At 29.9% G+C, this 13,460-nt stretch overlaps 1 protein-coding gene across 1 annotated transcript; it reads right to left on the reverse strand.

Annotated features, from left to right (window-relative positions):
* Positions 1-366: 366 nt before the first annotated feature.
* LOC148281477 (2',5'-phosphodiesterase 12) lies at positions 367-11,902 on the reverse strand. The gene is made up of 8 exons (XM_088226670.1): positions 11,025-11,902; positions 9,879-10,002; positions 7,325-7,464; positions 6,995-7,157; positions 6,375-6,663; positions 2,372-2,492; positions 595-746; positions 367-490 (listed from the first exon to the last, which is right to left on the reverse strand). The coding sequence occupies exons 1-8, from the start codon at positions 11,710-11,712 to the stop codon at positions 383-385; spliced, it is 1,785 nt and encodes a 594-aa protein (XP_088082796.1). The 5' UTR covers positions 11,713-11,902; the 3' UTR covers positions 367-382.
* Between the last annotated feature and the right edge of the window lie 1,558 nt (positions 11,903-13,460).

Consider the following 13,460-nt stretch of genomic DNA (forward strand, 5'->3'; position numbering starts at 1 on the left):
TTTTAAAAGTTGAAAAGTTTTAACCCGATATTTATACATATATGGATCGGCAGATCTTGACAATTTTAAGATATTGAAACCAAAGAAATGCGGTATGCCAGAAGGTCTTCAAGATTTGACTGATGCAGATGAACTACATAGCAGCGGTTGTGGTACCAGCTTCAGCGTCGGTTTACAATGGACCGATGTGGGATGATAAGGCAGTATGTGGGTTATGAATTTTTGAATGAATGCTATTAGAAAACATATATTTTTACTGAATTCTTCATGTGTATAAAAAACACCGTCTTATATTCTACATCCCTTATTCCTTACATTTATCAGCCTTCTAACTTGGTCTTTTTAACAATACAAAAATAAAACAAATAAATCTTAAACTTTTTTATTTAAATTCCATATCTGCGATTAATGCTATATGATCCGATGGAAATACAATGCTAGGCAAAGCTGTATGCTGTGTTAGTTCTTCTATACTCGGTAAAGGAACAATCTGAAAATAAAGTAATACAAATAATTTATTTCACATTAATAAACTAATAACTAAAACATGAATAATTACAGTGTCAATTTGTTATGCAAAAAAAATCTGACTACCTGTGTTACTTTTAAATTTTCTTTATCATGAAATATGTAGTCCAGGCAATCAGCAAATCCAACTGTGTAGTTAGTGAATTCTGGAGTTCCACATGCACTGGAGAGTGCCAACGATTGAGTTAAGGTAACATTACTTAAAGCTTCTGCTTCATCTGAAATTTAAACATTATTATGCTTAACAATTCACACAGAGGACAGGATGCATATTTATTAATACCCGATGCATCACCCGTTCAGGATGTTTCAGGATCCGCCTGAAGTGGCTTTGTGTACCTATAGCAGACGTGTTGGACGGAGACACCTGACGCGTTATCCACCTCAGTAACAACCGAAACAAACTGAATTCTTTTATGAGAAATATATGGCGTAGCCGAGATACTATAATGAGAATGCTTATGTTGACTGACATTAAGGCTGTAGTCTGGTAAAACGCACGCAAAATGAGGAAATCATACGATTTTGCCATTTTAAAATGAATGTTTTATTTTAATCACGCAATAATAAAAAAGAAAAAAAAACATAAATCGGATAAAAAGAATATGTTTAAAGGTATTTCTGATAAAAAATATACTTGAAAGTTTTATGTAACTAAAATATAATTACTTTTAGACCAGCAGACAGCACCGACCGAAAACGATTAGGGCTGGTCTGATGGTCATAAAAAAGTCAGTAAGATATTGTTTTAAATTGAATATTACAACCAGAATCATCTTATTTTTTCAAAAAAAGAGAATACAATTCTATAAAAAAAGATTTTAACTAAAGTATATCAATTTTTTATATTTTTTGAAGTATTACCGAAGGCATAATTTTAAGTAGAAATAAAGGAAAATGTCACAAAAATGTATGTGATTTAAAATGCTTATATTTCTTTTCAAAAACAAAAAAGTTAAATTTGGCTTCGGCCACTTTCATGTTCAATTTATTACAACAAATTTTAGTTCAATACTTAGTCTTATTGAAATCCCAGATACCTAAGTTTAGTCTAAGTTTTAAATGGCGTAATCTGCCGGTCTAAAAATAATTATAATTTAGTTATATAAAACTTTTAAGTATATTTTTTAGCAGAAATACCTTTAAAAAATATTTTTTTTATCTAATTTATGTTTTTTTATTATTGCATGATTAAAAAAAAACATTCGTTTTAAAATGGAAAAAACGTATGATTTCCTCATTTTGCGTGCGTTTTACCAGACTACAGCCTTAACAGGTACTACTCAGGGGCGATTTCATGGCATTACAAAATCGAAAAGTGCAAATTAATAACGAGCGCCTAAGTGATTCCAAAACATCCCAAATGGGAGATATATTTACAATGATTTTATCTTCGAAGAAAGTTTAAAATCCTTTGTATATATACATCAATTTAAATATTTTATTTTTTATTATTTGATTGAAATAAAAGTACCCACATAGGCAGGTACTTTTATTTGCTACTCGGTACATAGATAGTGTATTTTTTAAGTTCCCAAATTCATATTCAGAGCATTTGGCAACACGAGTGTGAACATTTTAAAATTCATTTAGTATTTAAAGTTACTTATTCTCAAAATTGTCACATATAGAGTAGACGGCAGGCAATGGTAACAATTAAATTACAAGCAATATCAGCTTATGAATTGATATTTCATGAAACTAAATACACTAATAAAAATATCATTAACTAATAAAAATAAGTTTATTTTATAGGGCACGGGGGATTCTCATGGTCTGTTTTCAAATTTTCATTAGCAAGCAAGCAAATAAAAAAAATTTAATTAAAAACTATAATACATACTACTTTTCCAGTCTTCTAAATCACTCGGAGCAACACCAGTTGTGTACAATTTGAAGATTCCACAAGACGGTACACTGTTAAAGTCACCACAGAGTACTAACGATATCCGCTTTCCAGGCATCTAACAGAGGAACAGAAATAATATAAAATGTACTATAAAAGTCCCAGGCATGTTATTATAAATGACTGCTGAATCAATAGTCAACTTGAGTTTTCTGCAAGAAAATTTGTATAAAATTTCGAGTTGTTTATGTCGTGTTTTTTTAGTTTTTTATATTTATTTATTTATATATAGGCCCAATGGGCATTTTTATGGACACATTTACACATAGAAAATTATTATAACAAAATTAGAAAGACTCGATGGTTTATAGGAGACTTTGTGGGAGTGGAAGCGGGAGAGAGGTGTTTATAATTGAATTTGATTCAGTGATCGTTTGAAAGAAGACAACTTGTTTTCAAAGAAATCAAGACTGGTATGTTTGTTGGCAGACCTAAGAATTCTGGGCATAGGGGAATGAAAACCATAGTTAGTTCTATGGTTATCGGTATGAAAGAGTAAGTTTTGTCTGAGGTTTCTAGTTGGGATATTTAATTTTATTGAGCTCAGTAGTTCAGGCGCATCAAAGAGTGAGTTGAGAATTTTAGATAGGACTATAAGGTCGGATTTATTTCGACGGTCTTGAAGAGAAGATATATTCAAGGTAGTTTCTAACTCATTATACGTATATAGGTCTCTGGATAAGCCCAACCTCCAGCCTATCTTTCTTAAAAATCGATGTTGAACTGATTCAATATTCTTGATGTGAACATCATAATACGGAGACCAGATAACAGAGGAATACTCTGGGTGCGGGCGAACTAGGGAACAGAAGAGAGTTTTAAGGGTATTGATATTTTTGAAGTCAGCTGTATATATATATATATAGTTGGATAATTTATATAGCGCCATTTTTGTGAAAATCACCTCAAGGGCGCTGTACAATTAATAAATATCCCAGTACATCTTGCAGCTACAGAGCGCATGGACGGCTGTGCTTCTGTTAATTAATAAACCCAAGAAGTTTTAAGGATTTATTGATAACATGTTCAATATGAATTGTAAAAGAAAATTTAGTGTCAAGTATAATACCCAAATCTCGTATACTAGACACAGATGATAATATTTCAGCGTTCAGTGAGTAGCAGTGGCGAGCGGTGAGTTTTTAGATTGGTAAACTGCAAAAATTCTGATAAAATGTCTATAGCGGTAGTTTGGCACATAAAAAAAGGTCTATTTGATAAATAATATATAACAAATGGCACTTGTGGCTAATAGTTTCAGTTAAAATATATTCTATTTTAATCCGCACATCTAATTTTGAAAAAAATGCATTAAAAAAACATAATTGCAAAAAACTGGACTATTTTATGTTTGATAAATAATCTATAAAAAATGACACTAGTTCCTGATAGTTTCAGTTGAAATGTTTTTTATTTAACACAAACATTTAATTAACAAAAAATGAATTTAAAAAAAAAACATGATTGCAAAAAACTGGACTATTTTATATTTGATAAATAATCTATAATAACAAATGACACTAGCGGCTAATAGTTTCAGTTGAAATATTTTCTAATTTAACACAAACATTTAATAAACAAACAAAAAAATATTCAAATTAAAAAATTTAATTTAAATTCCTAAATTCATGGTCAAAATAGCTTTGTCTTCAAAGGTGTAAAAAATTATAATAATCTTCCCGATTAACTAAAAACTATTAAAAATAATATATTGATAAATAAATTCAAAGTTAATCTAAATAAATTATTTGAACACATGTAAAAACAACATTAAATTCTAATTAGTATGAATGTTGTTTTATGTTTTTTCTTTATATTTCCTATGTTTTTATTTTTCTTTCTCATGTAATCGTATTTAAAATTATATAAACTCCTATACATAAACAACTAAAACAGTGTAAGTCACTCTCCAAGCACAAGAATTAGTCTCTTTTTTTGGAGAGTTACAGTGATAACATTTACTAGATGTGTAAAAGTAGATATGTTCAGAATTTTACAAAAACATGTACTCTTTATGAAATTTATTAATAAAAAAAAAATATTTAAAAAAAAACATAATTGCAAAAAACTGGAACCCCGCGAAGATTCGAACGCCAACCGTAGTCTTGAAGTAAAACACTATTTCTTAGTAAATAATGATAAAATCTAAATTATTTAAAAGTATTCCCCACCGAAAACGATAGTTCACTAATATGTAATTGCCTTTTTACTTTTTAGAATCATTCTTTCATCGATTTTTATATCACTTAAATATTCACAAAACGGTGTAAGTTATACATTTTACTATTCTTTATGCATAATTTACTCTTGACACTATTCAATTTTAATTTACTAGTAACATTTTTATCATAACTCAAACATTCTTTTTTAAAATTATATGGATACTGAAGAATAACCTATAACTGTCATCGTCCGTTAAAAACCTTATATATTTCATGTATATTTTATTCTTGTTTAGCAAATCTTTGTTTTTGAAAACTCACTTAAGTATTCATACTGATACTAAGGATTAAAATGTAAATTCGTAATATTATGTATTTTACAACAAATTAACTTATAAATCACCGTACAGGACTTAAGTATTATCCTAATCTAACTTCTATGTTATCTCCTCATACACATATTCGTTATCTCCTTTTCACATTATACGGGTGCGTATAATACTATCTCACTTGCACTGTCTTAAGTGAAGCAGTTTTATTTTAAAGAATAATAGCCCTTATAAAGGAGTGTTGAAAGACCAAATTGCATTTAGGGAAGCTGCAAGATTTTACTGTAATCATAAGTAAATTTTTTCTAAGGTAAATCTGAAATTTGAAGTTTGGAGACGTAATGTATTTCATGTTTTATCTTTGAGCTACGCAAGCTTCTGTAATCCGGTAGTAATAATTTTGGCCGATAGAGGTGTAGCTTGCTCGCTGTTATTCCATACATCATATTCCATTGATGTAAATTGATTAACCCAAGAAATGCAATGTATGATTATTAGGCGGGGCAAACTAAGGAGCCAGAAAGGTGAGAGGCAGGCTTATGGAAATAAGTGCATGTTGCACAAATTGGGTCTATATTTATTTCATCGCAATTATCACGATTGTGGCCCATTAAAGTGCAATGAGAGCATGTAGGTGCTTCAGATTGGCATTTTAAAGCAGTATGTCCATAAAGCTGGCATTTACCACATTTTAAGGTATCAACCCAGTCTCTGACCTTGTGGAGTTGCCAATCTATAGCAAGTTTAGAGAATGATATCAGTGAATGTCGTACAGAAGGGGGATTATATATATTTGGACCCCTGTATTTAGTAGCCTTACGTGTCATGTACAAGGCTAAGGTACTCGGAAAAAAACGTTTTTGTTTGTCTTGGAAATGGGATGTTCGATCACTGATTTTGGTTTATTACCTTTATGAGTCCAATCACCATTAGATACCAATTTCTTATATATATGTAAGTATGTATAACAATAAATAATAATAAAAGTAATCAAAGATTAATAAAAAATACAAAAATATTTTAAAATTAAAGGTTATACTTATAAGTAAGTACAGTTTATTTTGATGTTAAATATGATTAGTTCAGATTATTTTTTATGTTTATGTCGTGTTACAAACATTCAATTTATTGAGAAAATATGAAAATTGACTTATTAAAAATATGAATTAGCAATATTGACTCGACTTAGATTATTTTTATTCAGTCAGGATAGGCCACTAATTGGTACCCAAAATGCAGAAAACTCCGATCAATCACATAAAATTGGATGATCGGTGTTATACTTCAAATGCCAGTTAGAGGCTATCAAATCTTGCATTGAAGAAACTTCTCATAATTATTTTATGTCAACATCATCAGATATTAAAACTGGGATCTCATGTATGGTGGCTAAATGTGGCAAGCGAGCTAGCGAAATGCTGATAGAAAGAATATCAAATTACAGTTTACCTTTTTTTTGGTTTCCTCGATATGATGTTGGAGCCACATTATTACTAGTCCTCCCTGCATCAACCTCACATGGTCAGAATCAGGGTGGAAGTACAAGTGAGTGTTACCAATGAGTAGAATTTCATCAGGCTTATCCAACGACTCCAATAAAACACCCTGGACTGCTGTCGTTCGTCCCTCCAGTCGAGATACAAACTTTTCATTGTCGCAAATCAAATTCCATGTTGAAATAAATATCGGAGATGTTTTAATTGCTTCTCCGAGTATGCAAGAGAAGCTGTCTAACTGCCTAGAAATATGAAAGAATTTATTGAGCTTGTATGATTTTTTACTTCTTGGGTACTTAGTTATAGAAATAATTCGTAATAAATTAAATACACTATAGCACTCAAAACTAGTAGTAGTAATATGATGTTCAATAAAATCAAGTTGCCTGCTAGTAAAAATACTATAATTTGTCTTAATAAATCGTGCACATTTATTGTTTTGTGATTTAAAATATGATAAAATTCAATATTCTTAAATTTGAAACTAAGAAATCATAATGTAAATTATAAAGTAAAATTAAGTGCCGTAACAGAAAAAAATAAATAAACAGACATTACTAAACATGGACTAACTTGAATCGATCTGTCCTGTAGAAACATGATAGACCTTCTGCTACCTGGCCTCCTTTCTTACAGTAAACTCCGGCATAACGATGATCATTTAACAATGGAGTTAAACTTAAGTCAAATATCTTGTTATCAACTTCTTGTAAGCAAATTATATCGCTGTTATAACCTGTAAAAGATACAAATTCATAAAAAAATAAAAGTGTGACAACAATAATATGATGTAACACAATCAAATTTAAGACACTTTATAACCACAGTCATATTTTCTTGTAAGATTAGTAAGATCTCAAATATAAAAACTATTTTCAAGAAAATACATAGAAAAATATATACCTAAAATCTCCTTGAATATAAGTTGCTTTCTGTAATCCATTTGTAGAGCATATGGGGGACAATACGGATGGAGGGACGCTCGTGTGAAATCAGAATCACAATAAAGATCGGCCAATATATTGTAGGAAACAACCCTGAATCTATAACAATAATTATTTATTTATTTTATTAGGTAAACAAACAGTATGTACACATATATTGCCAATTTCTTTGTATATTAGTGTAAGAAACTCATGCACACACCAAAAAAATTGTTTACACTTAATACAATAATTTTAATTATGTTCAATATAATAAATGTAAAAGAAACGAAATGAAAAAATATGTATATAATAATAATAATAAATATCTGCTTCTCTCAAAATTTCTATGATTTTTGACCTAAATTTACATACATTGTCACAAAAAATATCAGCCTTGGTAAATATATTGTTATATTGGTCGCATATTCTAGGTATTGTAGATTGTTTAAAATAGTTTGTTGATGCCTTTTCAGTGTAAAACAGAAGATTTTGTCTTGTCGGTCTAGATGGCACACGGAATGGAAGTCTTTCAAGTAGGTTTGGAGAATCAATTTTATTATTTATTAATTTGAATAAAAATAACTGGTCTAACATTATTCTTCGATTTTTAAGAGAGTTTATTCCATGGTACTGCATACTTTCAGCATGATTAGAAAAGTTAATGTTTAACCGGTAGTCGACCTGTTTAAAAAAAAAATTGTTGGACCCTTTCTAGTCTATTTATACTTACATTATAGTAAGGTGACCAAATAGGAGTACAGTATTCTAGCTGGGGACGAAGAGATTTAATGCAGGCGTAAATTTTTATGTCATCAGCAAAAGAGATGAATTTACAATATTTAAAACATTTGTTTATGTCATAAGTATGTGCATTAAATAGTAGAGGGCCTAGGTGAGAACCCTGTGGTACACCAGAAGGTATGGTTACAAATTATATGCTTATTTTTTACGTACGCGGGCAGTATTGCTTCAAACTGTCAAACGCTCTGTCGTTATTTTAATAATTGTTTTACGTATTTAGTGCTAATTACATCAAAATTAATTATGCCGACTTGTGCCATGAAAGGATGTTCCAATAGAACCGGAAAAGGGAGAAAACGCTTCAGTTATCACAGGTATTTATCAAATATTATAAATTTTCACATTAATACGTTTTTTTGGTAGTTTTCAATATAAATGCACCACAAACATTTACTATCATTTAAGCAATGATTATAGCATTTGTTTCTGTGTAATTCAAATACATTATACATAGGATTTATGTAATTTAAATCATTTAAATCCAAATATTTCTTTAAATGTTCAAGAAATTCAAACTCCTATTACTATTACCTTTTACCGAGTCATTCTTTCCGAGGAAATAATTCTATCTTTTTTTATCTCACTGAAAGAATGTGAAAAATTAAATAAATAAATAATATATTTTGGAATTAGAGACCCCGTTTAACCAGTTTTTAAAGATGTAATTTACAACCTGCCGTCAGAGTGAGACAACATTTCAACAAATTGGTTAATTTTCAAAATCAATAAATTTACTTTATTGCATTTTTACTTTTTTATTATAATTGCATATTTGTTTATTAAATTAATTTATGTAGTCAACAATGTGATTGATAATGTTTATTATTGCTTATTTTTATTGTACTCCCTACTCCCATACCAATTTCTGTATAAATTCGCCGTGCATTTGTGACAACCCTGTTTTATAAACATTTGGAAACGAAAGACGTCTTCACTAAACATACAACCACGCCCCCTTTTCATAAATTCTTACAATCTTTGGACTAGTACGGACTCTAAGATGTATATACTCTAAGGTCGAAATACTGAATCGACAATTTTAAATGTGTTTCGTAGCTACCAATTTAGAAAAAAAAGAACGCAATAAAATTTATATTTTTACAACCCTGAGATTATTATTTTAAAAAAAAAGTTAAATTATAAAAATACCATCAATAATAGCATAAATACTATCAATTACAAAACGGTGGTTAAGACATTGAGATATAATATATAGAGATGACACTCCATACAAATCCGAGCTAATAAGTCATCCCCAAAGGAAAGGGAATGACCAGCGGAGGGAGCAAGTGTTGCCATTTCATATCATGTCGACTTTGGCAGGCAAAACACGTATTACAGTAAAAAGCATGTACTGTTTACATCGGTTTACTGTAAGTTATATTCAGTATGTCGCTCCCTTCCGCATACGCATCACCTTTGTTTGCCGTTTCACTATTCGCCCAACTAATGGTAAAAGGTTATACCATCGCTTTGTGCAGTATTAAGATACTGCGTACATATAGGCATTTTAGTAATTGCGAGGAGACAAAGGTTTAAAAGTAGCCGGGGACTGCTCACAACAGACTAAAGTCCATTCTATCAAACATATGCCAATTGGTCGCAGGTTGAGGGACCATATTTGGAACGCTCATGCTTACTCTAGTTATATACCTCAGTGAATCAAAAAAAATAAGCAAGTAACTATCAATATTTATGTGTTACATTAATAAACTAAAAGTATTACTCGCCTATTGCCAGAAAGATTTTCTTGAGTAAAAGAATGTCTGTTTTCAAAGGGGCAAAATCCCGGACCTGCTTCAACAGTAGATTGAGAAAATGTTTCCATTTCAGGCCCAAATGTAGGTCCATTACCTGAAGGCAATAATTTGATAGAGCAATAAGTACCCTCAGTGCACATTAATTCATTTTTAGACTTTTATTGAAAGAATACACACTAATAAGGACAAAACACAGAAGTTTAAGTATAATAATAATATTTGACCGATTTATATAGCGCCATTTTTGTGAAAAATCACCTCAAGGGCGCTTTACGGGAGGGTATGATAAACTAAAGAAGTGAGATTTTAGTTGGGATCTGAACTGACTGGGACTGTCGATGATTCGTAAGTTTGAAGGCAACTGGTTCCAGGCAGAGGGGCCGGCAACGTGCACATAGTTGATTTTAAAGAACAAAACAACAAAAAAAAATTACAGTCAATTATGTAGTCACCACTAAAAAAATGCATTTATAAAATAGAGATTCCATTTTGACAACCCAAATTTTTAATATATTCATCCACAAAATCGAGCAATTATTGGCCCACAAGAGAAAAATGCCAATAAGCAAAATAATGGTGTTCTCGTTTGTACATACTTTTAAGTTTAACGGTCAAATAATATTTTTTATTGAGAATGTCAAGTTAGTGTTCTCACCAGAAAAAAATAATTTATGTTTCTCGAGGAGAAAATTAGATAACATTAAAATCATGATACACATTCAGATTAAATTTAAATTATGATGAATACAGGCGATTAATATTAAGTTAACCAAAAGTCACATTAAGTTGATGTACATGAACTGCTTAGCAATATATTTTTCAACAGCTTTTCAAGTAGTGGTAAAGGAAAAAAGTTTTGTTGTCATTCTTTCATCATTATTATCCAGTAAAAGACAGAAGGAAAATGCATCATCATTTTAATTATAAAATATTATTATAATTAAAATGCAGATCCACCAAGACATGTCAGTAGAAAAACTCAATATCTTATGAAGGAAAAAAGAAGAATATGTGAATATGCAAATATGGCGACGATTGTTATTTCTTCAGCTATATAAATGTTAGTGGTGTTTTTATATAAGGTCTATGTGGGGAGGAGATAAACTTATTGTTTACCTGGAGTACACACTAACTTCAGGCGTTTTCCGATATCAGAATTGGTTGTGAAATAAGTGTATCCTTCGCCAACTTTTTCCCATTCGGCTTTTGACGTATTGTTTCCATCAGTAACAGCAGAATACCAGTGGAAAGTGCTGTCGTTTCTTTTTAAAAAATATCCTTCAAATTTGTTTGGATAAACTGGGAAACCAGCTAGAATGCTGCTTGGTAAAGAAATACAAGTAATCCATGGAGCATTCACGATAATATCGAAACGATTGTCTAGTACATGTAACTTTGTATCAATTTCTCTTAACGCTTCAACACAGTTAACATCTTTGGATATTTCTTCTCCATTAAGAATGAGCTTTGCATCAACACAAATAGATGAAGGTTCAGCTTCATTATGACTGTTTTTGTTTTTTTTGTGTTTTTTTTTGGAAACGATTTTTTCAACGTTTGTTGTAATTCTATTAAGCAAATTGCCGACAGTTTCTGCACTTTGTCTTATAAAATTAAACTGTCTGTTTACATTGAATTTTGGATCAACGAAAATGAAATTAAGCTCATAATTTGCATCTCCTTTGACATACCGCAAGTAAGCCTTATTCATATTGCCGGATTTTTCTGGAGATAATTTGATATTATAATTGAATCTTATAAAACTGAAAAATAAATCACTTTTACGAAATAATCGGAGTCTCATATCAGATTAAAGAAATTGAGCTTAAAAAAAGAAATAATGACTATGATGTAAATTCAATTTGTGTTGTCAAATAAATTATTATTAATTTTGAGGTTATAAAATGAAAATTTCAAACATTTTATCTAACTCGGTGGCAAGTGGCAGCGACCAGCGACATATTGAATATTGACCAGAGACTATATTGACTATTGACGTTTGACGTTTGGCACTGTATAGAGTTGTTATAGTGTTGGAAAAAAATCTGTGACTTTCCTCACATATATTTTATAATAAAAGATTTTCGGAAAAGAAGTAATGTATGTTGGTAGATGGAGTAATAAGGTATATGAAAAAAATCATTTAGAAAATTGAAACACCGCAGGTTTCTGAATTTTTTTTTATTAAAGTCGAAAATTTCAAACCACTTTTTTAAAATTAAAAAAAGGTAAATTGACGAATTTCGTCTTTTAATAAATAAATTTAAAAAAAACACGTGACTCGTTGCTGATAGTTATATAGCTTAATTATTTTAAGATGTACTTTTTTTGTAATTAAAATTCTATGTAAATATACGTATGGAAAAATAAACAAAAAAATAAAATAAAAACATAATATTATATCTAATTTAATAAATATTTTAAACATTTTTTTTTAACATCTGCTACCCGCTGTTTGCATTATTTTTATAAAATTTACTTATAACAAAAATATACAAATATAACAGAGTATTAACGCAAGCACATTTTTTAAATATTAAATTTTTTTAAGTCATGACGTACTGTTACCGGTTACAATTACAGGAAACCTTGGAAAATAATCTTTTAAACACGATAATGCGTTCGTGATACGCTGTTTTGTTCTGGAATGTAATCGTGGAATATTGATGTTCTGTCAACCATCCCATAATGTTGTATTATTTTTGTGTATGAGTTTTTACTATTTATAGCGTTTTTGAAAAGCGTATACTGTGGCATCATAATCAAAATAGCAAAGTACTTTTTTCTTTCAGATTAGACTACTGGTATACTAGAAAAAACTCCCATTGTTTTCTTTTTCATATACACAACATCCAACACGGATTATAAAAAATATATGTCACGTTTGGTTAAAGTTTAGTTAAACCTTTTAAAAATCAACAACCTGTAGATTTTAAACGTGTTTGTGTAAGTTTTGCGAACGCGACAGTTAAATTAATCGACCAGTAAATAAATGTTTGTTGCATGTAGCAAAGACAAACATGGGCAATACAATAATGCTATACAATATATTCATAAACACGATAAACATGTAAGATTTTGAGCTAAACCATGCCAATCTATCTTCATCCAATGTTTTAGTGGCTATGAGATCTATCAAAAGCCGTAAGATCTGTCCCAAAAAATAACAAGTTGTGTGACGAATACTTGAGGCTAGTATTTATCACAAACCGATATTAAATTGAATTGCCAAAAATAATAAAGACTTCCAGCTAAAAAATATTGACTAATCTACATATTCTGGACAATGGAGCATAAAAACTGCTATTAGAAGATTTAACTTTTATTTATTTATTTAAAACACACTTTTACAGAAAAATATACTTATTCGATCTTATACTTCTTCAATCTTATCTTAAGTTGAGTTATAAAATAAACATAAAAAAAATAAAATATAATAAAGCCAAACAATAATATTTATGTACTATATATTAAGTACATTGGCACTGCTAAACAAATCATATAGACTGATTATCAGCAGCGCTGTATGTATTAAATGGGTTTAATTTAAAT

The sequence above is a fragment of the Micrasema longulum genome, unplaced genomic scaffold (genome assembly GCF_059751315.1).
Source record: "Micrasema longulum isolate JH-2025_06_02 unplaced genomic scaffold, ASM5975131v1 h1tg000454l, whole genome shotgun sequence".
NCBI classification, from domain to species: domain Eukaryota; kingdom Metazoa; phylum Arthropoda; class Insecta; order Trichoptera; family Brachycentridae; genus Micrasema; species Micrasema longulum.